The sequence below is a fragment of the Pristis pectinata genome, chromosome 2, assembly GCF_009764475.1.
Source record: "Pristis pectinata isolate sPriPec2 chromosome 2, sPriPec2.1.pri, whole genome shotgun sequence".
Taxonomy (NCBI): Eukaryota; Metazoa; Chordata; class Chondrichthyes; order Rhinopristiformes; family Pristidae; genus Pristis; species Pristis pectinata.
Window position 1 is genome coordinate 100,765,686 of NC_067406.1, and position 16,276 is coordinate 100,781,961.

General features: G+C 43.1%; 1 protein-coding gene across 3 annotated transcripts in view; it reads left to right on the forward strand.

Moving 5' to 3' along the window:
* Positions 1-16,041, forward strand: part of tll1 (tolloid-like 1) — a 299,046-nt gene extending 283,005 nt beyond the window's left edge. For all 3 annotated transcript variants that reach the window (XM_052044469.1, XM_052044459.1, XM_052044478.1), the window contains 2 exons: positions 2,092-2,342; positions 15,197-16,041. In XM_052044469.1, the coding sequence (XP_051900429.1) occupies positions 2,092-2,342; positions 15,197-15,331 (386 nt within the window). In that variant the 3' untranslated portion in view covers positions 15,332-16,041. The remainder of the gene's footprint in view (positions 1-2,091; positions 2,343-15,196) is intronic.
* Positions 16,042-16,276: the final 235 nt, after the last annotated feature.

Here is a 16,276-nt window from a genome sequence, read left to right on the forward strand (position 1 = left end):
ATCACTTGATTCTTTTAATAGGTAAAATTGAGAGTGGGGGGTGGGGGGGGGGGGGCGGCAGTGAGTAGAGATTTTTGGCATTGAAAATGTGCCAGCTGGCACTCCTTTCAGACATCAATGTGGACCATTGGAGCTCTGCAGTTCGGAAGTTGATGTGGAGGGAACGGATCCAGGACTAGCAGTTCAAGAGAAGGATGGGTGTGTAAGAAAAGTAATTGGGGACCAGTAGTTCAGGGGAAAGGGGGAATGGATCAGAACTGACCATTTCTATTGGGTAGGGGTGTGCCAGACAAAGAGTCTGGGACTTGGGCAATCACAGGCCCGGTGGAAATCAAAGGTGGTGAAGGGGATGATTGCAGTTCCCTTGGGAGTGGGGGGTGGTGGGACTAAGGATGAAGATTAATAATTCGCTTACCTGGCAGACATCCCAGTCCAACATCGCATTGGGACGATCACATTGGACAACATGGTCCCATTCTCTGCAATGCTCCAGAAGGAGCAGTGCCCAGGGAATGACAAACCTGCCCAGCCCCAATGAGGAAATCATGTTTGTGCACAAAGTTGATCTATACCTGGAAGTGCCTGGGTAAATTTACAGAGTAATGCCAACAGACACAGAAATTATTTTCATGTTTCACTCCAGAATGTAGACTGAATTTCAGTTGCACAATGCTTTCCTGCCTGTCCCTCTCTATCTCCCTCTCCTGTCATTACCTTCCCTTCCCTGTGCTCTTTCCTTTTCTCTCTCTCGCCCTCCTCAATGCTCTTCTTCATTCTGTTCTGCCTTATGTCCTTCCCTCCCTCTTTCCTTTTCCCTTCCCATCTTTCCTCTCATTCTCTTTCCATCCTTCCTTGTCCTTAACTCTTTTGCATTTCCTCTGTCTACTGCATCCCGCCACGCCTCCCTTCCTGTCTCTCCCCACCTACAGGAGCAGCGAAATGTAAGGTTTTGATAGCAAGCTGGGAACTAGGGGATGTAAATCGTCAAAGTCTGTGGGCAGGACTTATCATTGCAACACTTGTGACTCATCAGGAAGGATTTCTCCCAACAGTTCCTGGAAATCCTCACTGGGAGGCTTGCTGCTAGATAAATTTTAATTTACTTTTGTAGTTAACAATGAGTTGGCAGCATCTCCGCTGACTGCAAAATCCTGGTGGCTGGGTCTTTCCTGACCTGGAACTCAACCTTTGCAGCAAATTTTCCAAGGGAAATAGGGTAACCTGTAGTGATTTTATAAGAAACCCTATTTCCCTTTGAAATAAGGGCTCCCTCAATCAGTGTGGGATTGCCAGCATCCCGAACTAAAGCACATCTCCCGCACTATTCACAATTCGTCTCATTGAAAAGTCCCTCCTCCTATTTTGCGTATTGTCCTATTCACCCATAACCCCATGTTTGTTATATCCTAGTTCATCAAACTTTTAAAATTCTCATGCTTATTTGAACATTCCTCTTGGCGTTCAGCATTCCAAGTTTCTGGAACTTCTGCTAGCAGTAAAGTCTCCCTATGTCTCTGCATTTTTCTGAGGCCAATCTCTTGCACAGATTATCCTAGTCACTGAGCCGTTGGTGGCATTGCTGTCAGTGGGTTGGGTCCTGAGCTCTACCTCGCCCCATCAGCTCTCTACATCACTCTCCACTTTGCAGTTGATCCTGAAAACTTGCCCTTATGCCCAAGCTCTTGGTGAAATGTCCTGTAGCTTGGACAGTGTGGCTCAGTGTCAAATCCTTGCCTGATTTACTCTCCTGTTTTAAATGTGTTCAAATTTAAATTGTTATTTTTGATTTACTGAAAGAATCAAATGAACTTTTAACTTAACATTTGTGTCCATGATCGGTTAGATATTAGGTAGTGTGGGGGGTGGAAAATTTTACAGTTACTTTAAACTGAATTGCAGAAAGAGGATCAATGTCATGTGTCAAATTGAGAATGGATTTTAGAAAACATAAATAGGATCATCAGGCTTTTAAGATAATAAATGATGGGACATTAAATTCCTTTTGAATGGATTTCCTTGCCTTTAATTAAGGTCTTGTAAATAGTTGTGCTGAAAGACAAATTGGTTACTGGTGTGAATTCTTTGTTTCAGAATGCGGCGGGAGACTGCGGGCCGAAATTAAATCCAAGGATCTGTACTCCCATGCACAGTTTGGAGACAATAACTATCCAGGCCAAGTAGACTGTGAATGGCAGATTATAGCAGAAAAAGGTTATGGAGTGGAGCTATCCTTCCAGACATTTGAAGTGGAGGTGGAAGCTGACTGTGGCTACGACTTTATTGAACTGTTTGATGGGTTTGACACCACAGCTTCAAGGCTTGGACAATTCTGTGGATCAGGGGTAAGAAACAAGCTGACTTCAATGGATTTAAATTGACTATTTATAACTATAAATTTGATTAAAATGGTAAAGTATTGATGAACTTCACTTGAGAAGCTTGCAGGTAATGGAAATCTGCAACAAAAATAGAAAATGATGGAAATAGTCAGTAGGTCAGGCAGCAGATGTAGAGTGAGAAACAGAGCTAACGTTTTAGATTGATGATATTATAGCAGACCTGAGAAAAGTTGGAAATCAAACAAATTGCAGAGAAGAGAGAACAAAGCGAAGCTGAATTACAGAAATGTGCCAGCTGAGAGATATGGTGAAGGCTTCTTAAGCACAGCTGATCTATCCAGAGGAAATGTAAATCAGAGAAGATGAATGAAAATAGAAGAAAATAAGAAATGCTGGAACTCCGATACAAACCACTTTAGATGTTGGGTCTGGCTAAATTTTGTTCATGTAGAATGATGAAGTATTTTGCAGTATAGAAACAACCTTCCAGTTCAACAGTTCTGTTCTGTTTATGCTTCACTCAAGGCTTCCCCTTCCTTCCATTCCTTTCTCAGCATATATTCTTCTAGTATCCTTTTTAATACGATCATACATTCTGTGCTTAACCCAATCTGCTATAACTGTGGCAGGATATTGGCCAATCCTTCAGTGTATTCAGTTATTTACAGCTAATTCCAGTGGCAGTTCAGCAGGGATCCGAATGAAGTTACTACAGGAATATCCTACATTTATTCGAGACCATCACTTTCTTCCTTAAAACAAGTTTTGCTTTATTTGTTGAAGAAACACTCTGCAGATACATGTCAACTGCTACAATTAATTGCTACCAACATTACAATGTCGGCTGTAAATTCAGATTGGCCATTTTCTGGTCAATTTTGTTAAACTTGATTTTGCACTGTGTTCTTGTGGCCCTGCCATGACATTATTCCACATACAGTTCTTCTTTTTGGAGCTTTGCACCATATTGTCTCGATGAGCTCCCATCACTGGGCACTCTTGGTACAGTAAGGCCTTGCCAGCACAGGGCTGTCAACAGGGAAGTGAAAAACTTGCTCAAAACCCTTTGTCTTGCACTGAACCCCCTTTCCCTAGCCAACGTAGCACATTTCTCAATCCCTGAGAGGCCCCCAACTTCCCCAGGCTACTTTGTTCCTGGAAACCGATGACCAGCCTTCGCAGTTAAGCTTTTGGCTTTCATTCCTTCCCCTGAACATCAGAGCCCAAGAAATTTCAGTCCCGTTATTCATCTGCCTTCCCTCAAATGACACAGACACATACACACATTTTCTTATGCTGTCCCTTGGGGTCAATAGTGATGTGAAACCTCTCCTTTTCAGTGGGTTCTGAGATGATTGATCAGAACCTTAGACTCTGCCACACATGGGGCAGGAGGTGTATCGCTGGGCAGGGTGGTGGGTGGTGTGCTTCTGCCATTTCTGCAGGCCTTCTGTGTTCTGATCAAGAGATTTAAACTTCCCAGTGCTATCTTGAATGCTCCTTCTCCATTTTGACCAGTAAGGATGTTACTCTTTCTCCAGAAGGCTTTGAGAGCATCCTTTAAGCATTTTCTCTGTCCACTTAGCAAACTCTCAGCTCAGAATAGAGCAGCTACTTTTAGAGCTTTAATTCGGATGTATGAATGATGTGACCTTCCCAACAAACCTGGTGCAATTGGAACCTCAAAGCTGAGGATGTTGCCAGGGAGAGGACACTGATATTGATTTGTTCATCCTCTTGAATTTTGCAGAGATAGTACTGGTGCTATGTTTCCAATGCTTCAATATGCCTGCTACAGGTAATCCATGTATCTGAGTGTACAGGAAGGCATTGATGCCTGATATCCCACGAGTTGTATGGTGGGTTTGTGCTACCACACTGGAGGTGATGTGTTGTTTTTCAGCTGACATATGTCCTTTTCAAATTCCTGTCAGTCTGGGCTGGTGGCAAGGCTAGACTGGATAATGTGCTGTGGATTGAGGTTAAGGACAGAGTCTCACTCCCAAATATGTTGGTGGTATAAATGCACATTCACACCCCCACACACATGCCAGTGTACTGAGTTTACCCAATCGCACCTTCTATGATGCTTCAGAAGTACTATGCAGTGTGTTTTAAAATGATGCAGGTTATAGAAACAATTAAGAAATCAAAGTTATAACCACTGAAATTAACTAACAGAAGACGATAGAAACATTCAACTGCACATAAAACTATGACAGTGTAAATATATAGTGTTTTCAGGAAATGTTGCAACAACTTGTTTGCTTCAATAATTGTGGAGAATCTCATACTGATTATGTGAAAATAATTATTGTATCTTTTTGTTGATAAGTAATACTTTTTAAGGATGGTCTCTGCAACACCCAGCATTCTTTTGTAATATCTTCTGGGGATGTGGCTGTTGTTGGCAAGATACCCATTCATTGCCCACCCATAGCTGCCCTGAGAAGATGGTAGTGAGTTGCCTTCCTGAATTATTGTAATTTCTGTAGTGAAGGTATTCCCACGACACTGTTATGTAGTGAGTTCCAGGATCTTGACAGCCATAGAGAGTCAGAGTTGCACAGCACAGAAGCAGGCCCTTCAGGGTCCCCTCCATGTCCATACCGATCATATGCTGAAGATGAACTCTCGATCTCTGCCAATCTACCTTGTCATGGCCCTTGCACTTTATTTGTTTATCTTATTTACTTGCCTTTTCTCTGTAGCTGCATCACTATATTCTGCATTCTGTTTTCCTTTTTACTGCCTTGAAGTACTTGTGCATAGCATAACTCCACGCCTTAAGAAAGGAGGGAAACAAAAGACAGGAAATTCAGCCCAGTTAGCCTGACTTCAGTTGCTGGTAAGATGTTAGAGTCCATTATTAAGGATGAGGTTTCGGGGTACTTGAAAGCACATGATAAAATAGGCCGAAGTCAGCATGGTTTCCTTAAGGGGAATTATTTGAGGAAGTAACAGGCAGGATAGACAAAGGAGAGTCGGTGGATATTGTTTACTTGATTTTCAGAAGGCCTTTGTCAAGGTGCCACGCATGAGTCTGCTAAGTAAGATAGGAGCCCATGGTATTACAGGAAAGGTACTAGCATGGATAGAAGATTGGCTGAAGCCAAGTGTGGGAATAGAGGGGGCCTTTTCTGGTTGGCTGCCAGTAACTAGTGGTATTCCACAGGGGTCAGAGTTGGGTCCGCTATTTTTCACATTATATGTTAATGATCTGGATGACAGAATTGATGGCTTTGTGGCCAAGTTTGTAGATGATACAAAGATAGGTGGAGGGGCAGGTAGTGTTGAGGAAGCAGGGAGTCTGCAGAGGACTTGGACAGGTTGGGAGAACGGGCAAAGAAGTGGCAGATGGAATACAGTGTAGGGAAGTGTATGGTCATGCACCTTGGTGGAAGGAATAAAGGCGTAGACTATTTTCTAAATGGGGAGAGAATTCAAAAATCAGAGGTGCAAAGGGACTTGGGAGTCCTAGTGCAGGATTCCCTAAAGGTTAACTTGCAGGTTGAGTCGATAGTAAGAAAGGCAAGTACAATGTTAGCAACCATTTTGACAGGATTAGAATATAAAAGCAAGGATGTACTGCTGAGGCTTTATAAGACATTGGTGAGACCACATTTGGAGTATTGTGAGCAGTTTTGGGCCCCAGATCTAAGGAAGGATGTACTGACGTTGGAGAGGGTCCAGAGGAGGTTTACAAGAATTATCCTGGGAATGAAAGGGTTAATGTATGAGGAGCATTTGATGGCTCTGGGCCTGTACTCGCTGGGAGTTTAGAAGGATGAGGGGGAGATCTCATTGAAACCTTCCAAATATTGAAAGGCTTGGATAGAGTGGACGTGGAGAGGATGTTTCCGGTAGTGGGAGTGTTGAGGTCTGGAGGCCGCAGCCTCAATAGGAGGTTCCTTTAGAACAGAGATGAGGAGAAATTTCTTTAGTCAGAGAGTGGTGAATCTGTGGAATTCATTGCCACAGACGGCTATGGAGGCCAAGTCATTGGTAGCGTTGAGGAAGCAGGGAATCTGCTGAGGACTTGGACAGGTTGGGAGAACGGGCAAAGAAGTGGCAAAGGTTGATAGGTTCTTGATTAGTAAGGGCGTCAAAGGTTATGGGAGAAGGCAGGAGAATGGGGTTGATCGGGAAAAATAAATCAGCCATGATCGAAAGACGGAGCAGACTCTAAGGGCTGAATGACCTAATTCTGCTCCTATGTCTTATGGCATGCAAACAAAAGCTTTTCACTGTATCTCAGTACAAGTAACAATAATAAACGAATGCCAATACCAATCAGTGTTCTTGTCTGCATTGATTCCATTTATCCACATTTGATCCATAGCCTTCCATGCTTAAGCGTTCCTGACAAGCACCTGAATTGCTAAAGTGTGTGAGAGTACCTATCTTCACCAACTGCTTAAGCAGAGAATTCCAGATTGCACCCACTCTGTGGAAACATTCCCCCTCAGACCCTCTCCATACCTCTTACCTTTCACCTTATACCTACCTGTTTCAACATCCCCACCAAGGGAATAAGATACTATCTTATCTATTCCCTCATAATTCTGTATACTCTTATTAGATCATTCCTCAGCCTCCTGTGCTGGAGGGAAAATAAATCCGGCCAATCTTTCCTTATAACTGAAATGGTCCAATCTGGCCAACATCCTGGTGAATCTCCTCTGCACCCTCTCCAGCAGATTCATATAATTCCTATCGTGTGGTGACCAGTATTGGACAGTATTGCACACAGTATTCCAGGTATTATAAAGTTGTATCCCGATATTCCTGTTCTTGTATTCTATGCCATGGTTGATGAAGGAATCATCCCATATACCGCCTTCACCACCGTACCTGCCTGTACTCCTGCTTTCAGGGATCTATGGACTTGTACTCAAGACAGCTTTGTTCATCAACACTCCCTAGGGCCCTACCATTTACTGTGTACTGTATGTCCTACGCTTCTTTGATCTTCCAAAATGCATTACTTCACACTTATCAGGTTTAGATTCCATCTGCCATTGCTGTGCCCAACTTTCCAGCTGATCAATATCATGTTATCCCACCACATGCATGATTGCACTGTAGCAAGACTGCAGGGAGCTTTGGCTTGCTCTGTTATTGAGAAACTGGAGTTAAAGGTCAGACTAGATCAGGGTTGTTGCTTTCTTTTGTAAAGGACATTGATGCTTTATGACAAATTACCTGCTTCATGGTATTGGTATCAGTTTTTTTTAACAGAATTCAAATTCTCAAACTATCACAGTGGGAACTGAACTCTCACTGTGGATTATTCCTCTAATATTATCATACTGCATTTATGAGAACACAATTTTTTACAGCTACTATGAAAACCTGCAGTGAAAGCACATTCAATTCTCTGTGATGCAGCTGAATCATAAAAAAATTCATACTTTTCAAAATTCGATTAAACTGAATATAATGGAAGTTTCAGATGCTGATTTTATTAATCACATCAGACTTCACATTTTCCACATGTTTGAATCCCTCCAGGGCCTCAGACCTTGCTATCTCTAACATCCTGCAATTATACATCCCCCTCACCAAGTTTGCCAGTCCTCTGAATTGTTCTGTCTTTTATGCATCTGTTCTTTGCTCTACCAGCTGTGCAGACACCACGTTTTAGAGCTTTCATTCCTAAGGCTTTAAACTTCAACTCCTTTTATGGTCCTCCTTCAGGCCTCTCTTTTAGATTGAGCTTTTGATCACCAAACCTTAACCTTTCCTCCTTTGGCTCAATGCCTATATTCACTTGCACTTCTACAGGACATTTTCCATATTAAAGGGAGCAAGATCTAATCGCACAATGTAGTTGATATTTATATGCAATTAATTTAACCCTTGGATAACTTGATGGCTCGCAAATTTGAACGTCTTCTACCAGGTACCTGATCCTGCAGTAGAATAGGAACTGCCCAAATCAAAGTTGCAAATGCAATTCCCTATAAGTATGATCTTAGTAAACATTCCCATTACATCTTTCTTTATCTTTGTAGCCATTGACATAGCTGGCATACTGCAAGGTTGATGGTGAGGAGAGTTGTCTTTGGCTACAGATTGATATTGATTAGTTGATAAGGTGAGCAAAGAAATAGCAGAGAATTAATGCAATGTTTGAGGTGATGCATTTTTGAGAGGAGTAATAAGTCTAGGATACTTGCACCCTTGGAAGTACTGAGGGACCTTAGTGAACATGTCCAAAGGCCTCTGGTAATTACATAAGGTGACTAGGAAGGCATACAGGAAATCTGACTTCATTAGCCAGAACATAGAAAAAAAAGCAAAGGGGTTATGCTACAAAAATATAAAATATTAGTTAGGCCACAGCTGGAGTACCGTGTACAGTTCTAGTCACCACACTGTAGGAAGAACATAATTGGACTCTAGAGAGTGCAGAGGAGATTCATGTTGCCTAGAATGGAACACTTCAGCTGAGAGGAGAGATTGGATAGGGTGGATTTGTTTCTTTTGGGGATGGGGAAGGGAGGACTCAATTGAGATGCATAAAATTCTGGGAAGTATCGGGTAGATAGTGTGAAACGTCTCCCCTTCGGAGGTTGTTTTAAACCAGAGAGCACTGGCTTGAGATAAGGGGCAGGTTATTTAGAAGGGATTTGAGGAAGATCTTTTTTACCAGAGGGTGGCTGAAATCTGGAATGCACTGCCTGCAGAGGTATTGGAGGGAAGAGACTCTCACAATATTTCAGAACCTATTTAGATGAGTGCTTGAAACACTGGCATAGAAGCTATGGGCTGAGTGTTATAAAATGGAGTTAGGAGAAATAAGTATTTGATAGCTAAAACGTACTCAGTGGGCTGAAGGGCCTTTTTCCTAGCTGCATGACTCTGTGACTCTAATTTCCTATTATGGATTCTACTCCTTCCCTTGTGTTACTATTGTGAAGTCTCCCAAGAGTTTATGCTCTGACCATCCCAGTTAATATTTACATTGCATCAAAATTTTTTTTACCAAAAACATACTTTTTTCATAAAATGTTCAATAATACGATCAGGACATGTCATTATCCTTGTAACAAGCAATTCAGTGCATTCCTATTACACAAAGGAAGTGCTGGCAGAGTTGAGGCACACAAAGGTGGATAAATCGCCAGGATCTGACTAAGTGTATCATAGGACATGGTGCGAAGCAAGGGAAGAAATTGCAGGGGCCCTGACAGAGATTTTTGTATCTTCCTTAGACATGGGTGAGATACTAGAAGACTGGAGGGTGGCTAGTGTTGTGCTTTTTTAAAGAAGGGCAGCAAGGACAAGCCAGGGAACTTAAGGCTGGTGAGTCTGACATCAGTGGTGGGTGAGTTACTGGAGGGGATTCTGAGAGACAGGATCTATCTGCGGGACAGGATCTATCTGCATTTGGAAAGGCAAGGACTGATTAGGGATAGTCAGCATGGCTTTGTGTGTGGGAATTTGTGTCTCACAAATTTGAGTTTTTTGAAGAGATGACCAAGAGGATTGATGAAGGCAGGGTGGTAGATATTGTCTATGTGGATATTATCCAGGCCTTTGATAAGGTCCCACATGGTAGGCTGGTCCAGAAGGTTGGATCACATGGGATTCAGAGTAAGCTAGCCAATGGATTCAAAACTGGAGTGGTGGTAGAAGACAGAGGGTGGAAGTGGAGGGGTTGTTTTTCAAATTGGAGGCCTATAACTGCTGGTGTGCCGCAGGGATCATTGTTGGGTCCCCTGTTTGTCATCTATGTTTTACAATTTGGATGAAAATGTAGGTAGCATGATTAATAAGTTTATGGATGATACCAGAATTGGTGGTGTGATGGACAGTGAAAGATGTCTAGGTCAGCTGGGAAAGTCGGCCAATGAATGGCAGATGGAATTCAACTTGGCCACCGGGAGGTCCTGGCTGTTCACCCACTTCAGTTCCACATCCCACTCGCATACTGACATGTCTATCCATGGCTTCCTCTACTGCCACATTGAGGCCTGACACAGGTTGGAGGAACCACAGAACCATAGAACAATCCAGCACAATACAGGCCCTTCGGCCCACCATGTTGTGCCGACCTTCAAACCACACCTAAGACTATCTAACCCCTTCCTCCCACATATCCGCCTATTTTAAATTCCTCCATATGCTTATCTAACAATCCCTTGAACTTGACCAACATATCAGCCTCCACCACCTCCCCAGCCAGTGCATTCCATGCACCAACCACTCTCTAGATGAAAAACCTCCCTCTGACATCTCCCTTGAACTTCCCACCCATTACCTTAAAGCCATGCCCTCTTGTATTGAGCATTGGTGCCCTGGGAAAGAGGCGCTGGCTGTCCACTCTATCTACTCCTCTTAATATTTTGTATACCTCTATCATGTCTCCCCTCATCCTCCTTCTCGCCAATGAGTAAAGCTCTAGCTCCTTTAGTCTCTCCTCATAATCCATACTCTCCAATCCAGGCAACATCCTGATAAATCCTTTCCAACGCCTCCACATCCTTCCTATAATGAGGCAACCAGAACTGGAAACAGTACTCCAAGTGTGGTCCAAACAGAGTTTTGTAAAGCTGCATCATTACTTTGCGGCTCTTAAACTCGATCCCATGACTTATGAAAGCTAACCTCCCATAAGCTTTCTTAACTACCCTGTCCACCTGTGTGGCAACTTGCAGTGATCTGTGGATATGAACCCCCAGATCCCTCTGCTCCTCCACACTGCCCAGAATCCTGCCATTAACCTTGTACTCCGCCTTAGAGTTTGTCCTTCCAAAGTGTACCAACTCACACTTCTCCAGATTGAACTCCATCTGCCACTTGTCAGCCCAGCTCTGCATCCCATCAATATCCCTCTGTAAGCTTTGACAGCCCTCCACACTATCCACAATACCACCGATCTTTGTGTCATCTGCAAACTTGCTAACCCACCCTTCCACCCCCTCATCTGTCATTAATAAATATCACAAAAAGCAGAGGTCCCAGAACCCTGTGGGACACCACTAGTCACAGCCCTCCAATCTGAATGCACTCCGTCCACCACAACCCTCTGCTTTCTACAGGCAAGCCAATTCTGAATCCACACAGCCAATCCTCCCTGGATCCCTTGGCCTCTGACCTTCTGAAGAAGCCTACCATGTGGAACCTTGTCAAACACCATACTAAAGTCCATGTAGACCACATCTACTACACTACCCTCATCAATCTTCCTGGTCACCTCCTCAAAGAACCCTACCAGGCTTGTGAGACATGATCTGCCCTTCACAAAGCCACGCTGGCTGTCCCTAATCAGTCCATGATTCTCTAAATGCACATAGATCCTATCACTTAGAATCCTTTCTAACAGCTTGCCCACCACAGACGTAAGGCTCACTGGTCTGTAATTCCCTGGACTATCCCTACTACCTTTTTTGAATATGGGGACAACATTCACCACCCTCCAATCCTCCAGTACCATCCCCGTGGACAACGAGGACTCAATGATCCCAGCCAATGGTTCAGCAATCTCCTCCCTCGCCTCATGAAGCAGCCTGGGGAATATTCCGTCAGGCCCCGGGGACTTATCTGTCCTAATATTTTCTAACAGCTCCAACACATCCTCTCTCTGGATATCTACATGCTCTAGAACATTAACCTTACCAACACTGTCCTCAGTGTCATCAAGGCCCCTCTCCTTGGTGAATACTGAAGAGAAGTATTCATTGAGAACCTCACCCACTTCCACAGCTTCCAGGCACATCTTCCCACCTAAGTCTTTAATCGGACCTACCTTTACTCTAGCCATCCTTCTGGTCTTCACGTATGAGAAAAAAGCCTTGGGATTCTCCTTAATCCTACTTGCTAAAGCCTTTTCATGTCCCCTTCTTGCTCTCCTTAGCCCCTTCTTAAGTTCCTTCTTAAGGAACAGCACCTCATATTCCACCTTGGGAGTCTCCAACCTGATGGCCTTAACATTGATTTCTCTAACTTCCAGTAACCCCACCCCCACAACTCCTTTATTTCTATGGCTCCCTTCCCCTGCTTTGATGATCTTCCCATCTCCTCTCCTCCCCTCCCCCATCCTTTATTCCATGGTCCACTGCCCTCTCCTACCGGATTCCTCCTCCTCCAGCCCTTGGCCTCTTCTACCTATCACCTCTCAGCTTATTACATCTTCTCCCCCTCTCCCAACTACCTTCCTCCCTCACCTGTCACCTGAACTCACCTATCCCCTGCCTGCGTGTGGTCGTCCTCCTCCCCCCACCTTCTTATTCTGGCTTCCGCCCTCTTCCTTTCCGGTCCTGATGAAGGGTCTCAGCCCGAAATATCGACTGTTTATTTCCCTCCATGGATGCTGCCTGACCTGCTAAGTTCCTCCAGCACTTTTTGTGCATTGCTCCAGATTCCAGCACCTGCAGAATTTCTTGTGTCTCCAAGAAAAGGGCAGCGTGTGGTGGGTTTGACGTTCGGTTGATCATGAAGAATCTGACGAGGAGAGACATTCTCACAACTAACCCAGCGATCTTGGTGCTTTTGTTTTGGAGTCCTGGTAATGAGGCATTCTGCCAAATGACCTTGACTGTCTCCTTGTTGAACCATCCCACGGGGTCCATCATCTCCTTCTACAAGGCATCCAGGACATTCTGCGCAGACCACTGCCTGATTGGCGTGGTCAAAGTTGCTTTGCTGCAGCAGGGGGACAGATGATGGGGTGTGGTCCAACTGAACGGAATGTTCTATCCTTTCATCCTCTCAGTGCCAAGGATTTGTAGAATCTCAGCCTGTAGTTTTCCACTAGCAAATTAAAAATAGAACCAGTGGAAGGAGTTAGAGAACTGATAAGATTGGCTCTACAAGCAGCTGGATGCAGTAACACACAGATAACTACATTGGTACAATTTTGTTCCCTTTCTCTCGATTTGTACGTCATGGACATGTTCCAGCTGGGCCACACCTGCAACACCAAGAGCAGGTCTTATCTGATGACAAGGTTTTCTTGTCACTGAGTGGGAGTGCTGCTCCCAACGTCACCTCAGCGATGTGCTCTAGCCAAATTTTGCCGCCACCTCCAAACCGATTCCTAGCACCTTAAGGTAATCGGACCTGATGGTGAAGGGAAAAAAATCATCAGTTAGACCAGCTGCCAAAGCGCATGGCCTTGCATTTGCTGTGATTGACTCTGTCCCCCAAACTGGCTGTGGATGCTGACCAATGTGCATACTGGCAGTGAGTATGATCAGAAGATGGCAACATTGTCCGTGTACAGGGAAGCTTTGAATTGAATGCCCCCATGGGCATGAGGAAATCCTCATCCCTCCTATGCCCATGACCTTTGGCAAAAGACACAATACAACCCACAAACAGGAGAGGGCAGCCTTTCATGAGAAATCGCTGCGAACCTCTATTGTTGGAGGGACGTGGCACTATCTCAGACACTGTTGATGAAATTCACCCCTGTCTTCAACGCACAAGCACAGCCTTTGATCAAATGAGGAAAAGGCTATTTGAAGGTCAAGACCGTAGATGTGGCACAAGACTCATGGTCTACTGGGCAGCAATCACCCCTGCCCTCCTATATGCTTCTGAGACTTATATACAGCAGGCACTGGATAAATGCCAACAATGCTATCTTGGTAGAATTCTCCAAACTCACTGGAAGGATAAGTGAACCACATCAGTCCCTTTCAGGCCAACATCCCAGCACTGAGGTGCTAGTTACACTCAACCAGCTACATTGGACTGTCCACATTGTCCAACTGCCTGATGCTAGACTCCCAAAATAGACACACTATTCTGAGTTCTGTCATGGGAAGAAATTACCAGTCTGATGAAGGAGAAGATTCAAGGGTATGCTCAAAGCTTCCTGTGAAAATGCAACATTCCCATTGACTCCTGGGAAACCCTGGCCCATGACCAGTAATCAGACCTGATAGTGAAGGGAACAAAGGATTGGCCAGAACTTCCCACCTGCCTGCCCCATCAGCCACCACTTGCCCCATCATTTTCCCAGCACCTTGAAGAACCTGCAATTCCTACATTGGCATTAGGACCTCAAAACCTGACAGGAAGAAAGTCATCTATGATCCCAAAGGACAGCCTAAAAAGAAGAAATAGATGATGACACACAGATCTATCTCTGTAACAGTTCTCCAACTCCTTCCACTGGCTCTATTTTTAATTTGCTAGTGGAACACAATTACCCTAATTAAGAAAACCAAGACATTTTTATAAAGTACATTGAATGATCTCTGATTTTTTTTTTGATGAACTTAACAGTCAAAAAGGTACATTGCTGAAGTGTAATCACTATTGTAATGTAGGAACGTTGGAAGTTTTGCCTTGGATCATGACACAATTCCATTGTCTCAGCACTGATTCCATCATCCTTCCCACACAGTGCATCAGGCTAAATTTGCTTGTTAACAACCTGGGCATGCTGTTTAACCCAAAAATGTGTGACTGACCCCATATGCTCTTTTTCATAAAGACTACCTACCACCATCTCTGCAGTATCATTAAAGCCCCTCATAGCTTCACTCCACCGTATCTCTCTTAACAATCTCCAATCCTTTACAAAATCTTTAATTGTAGGTCTTTTACACATCCCACTTCCTTCTCATCACTGTGGCTCATTCCTTTAGTTGCTCTGGCCATAGATTCTAGACTTTCTTCCCTAAACCTATCTGCATCTCTACCTCCTATAAGATGCTCATTAGAACCTATTAATTTCTCCAACTTGTCTTGCTATCAATCTTTTTTGGCTGGTTTGTTCTTGTGAATGACCTTGAGGGGTTTTACTCTATGTAAATAGGAACTGTTATGTATTGTATGAGTCCAGCTATTATTTTCTAAACAATCAATATTAATGTGATTTTTTTTCATTTTTATAGCCACCTGAGGAAATGTATTCAACAGGAAATGCAATTTTACTCCACTTCCATACTGATGACACAATTAACAAGAAGGGATTCCATATACGATACACAAGTACAAAATTCCAGGATTCCCTCCACATCAAAAAGTAACCTGGACCATCAATACAGTTTCCCTTATCTTTTTTTTAAAAAAAAGCAAAAGCAAAAATAACCTGAATGATTTTATAATGACAGAACAGGGAGGAACTGAAGAAAATGAATTGTTGCAAAGTCAACGTAAAGGTGAAGAACTTCAGTGGAAGATTCAGTAAAGATTCAAAAGTGCAGATGACAAAATAGTCTGAGTATGAAACTGCAGGAAGAGGATACTACTGCGGAGTAATTATAAAGGTTTGCTTGCTGCATCAGCTTCTGTCCACTACTGGCTACTGAGTTTCACCCAGTGGAAATACTGCTATACAGAGTCTCAGCCAACTGCACTATCCATAGGAATGAACCTACAACTTCAACGAACGCCATTCATAGATTTCTTCAATCAGGCACAAATAATGAAAAGGAGGAAAGAAGTATCCTACGTACTGTTCACTTTTCAACATGTGGTTTATTAAGATAAAGGAAAACCATTTAGTACATAATTTATGAGGTTTTTGTAAGTCTCTTTCGTTTTTTTTAAAACTGGATGTCTTTACTGGTGACTATTATCTGTGATTACGTCTCTCAGATACAGGACTTCAAACAGAACAGATGAGCACTGTAGCAAACTGTGAATTCCTTCAGTACCAAAAAAGCAGGTTTAAGAGCATTGAAAATCCTGATAGCATTTTTCTATATTTTGCTATTGGAATGTGCCAGGATATAGTTTGATATATATATATATATATATATATATATATATATATATATATATATATATATATATATATATATAAAAATATGTGTGTGTGTTGGTAGTTTGCACTTAGGATGATACCAAGGGCCTACTTTTAGGCTCTAGCTATTGTATGTGTCTCTGAATTATTATGTAAATCATCTGAAGTGATAAGCATATGACTTTATGTGAATGAAAATTAAATTAATAGGTAACCAGTTAAAAAT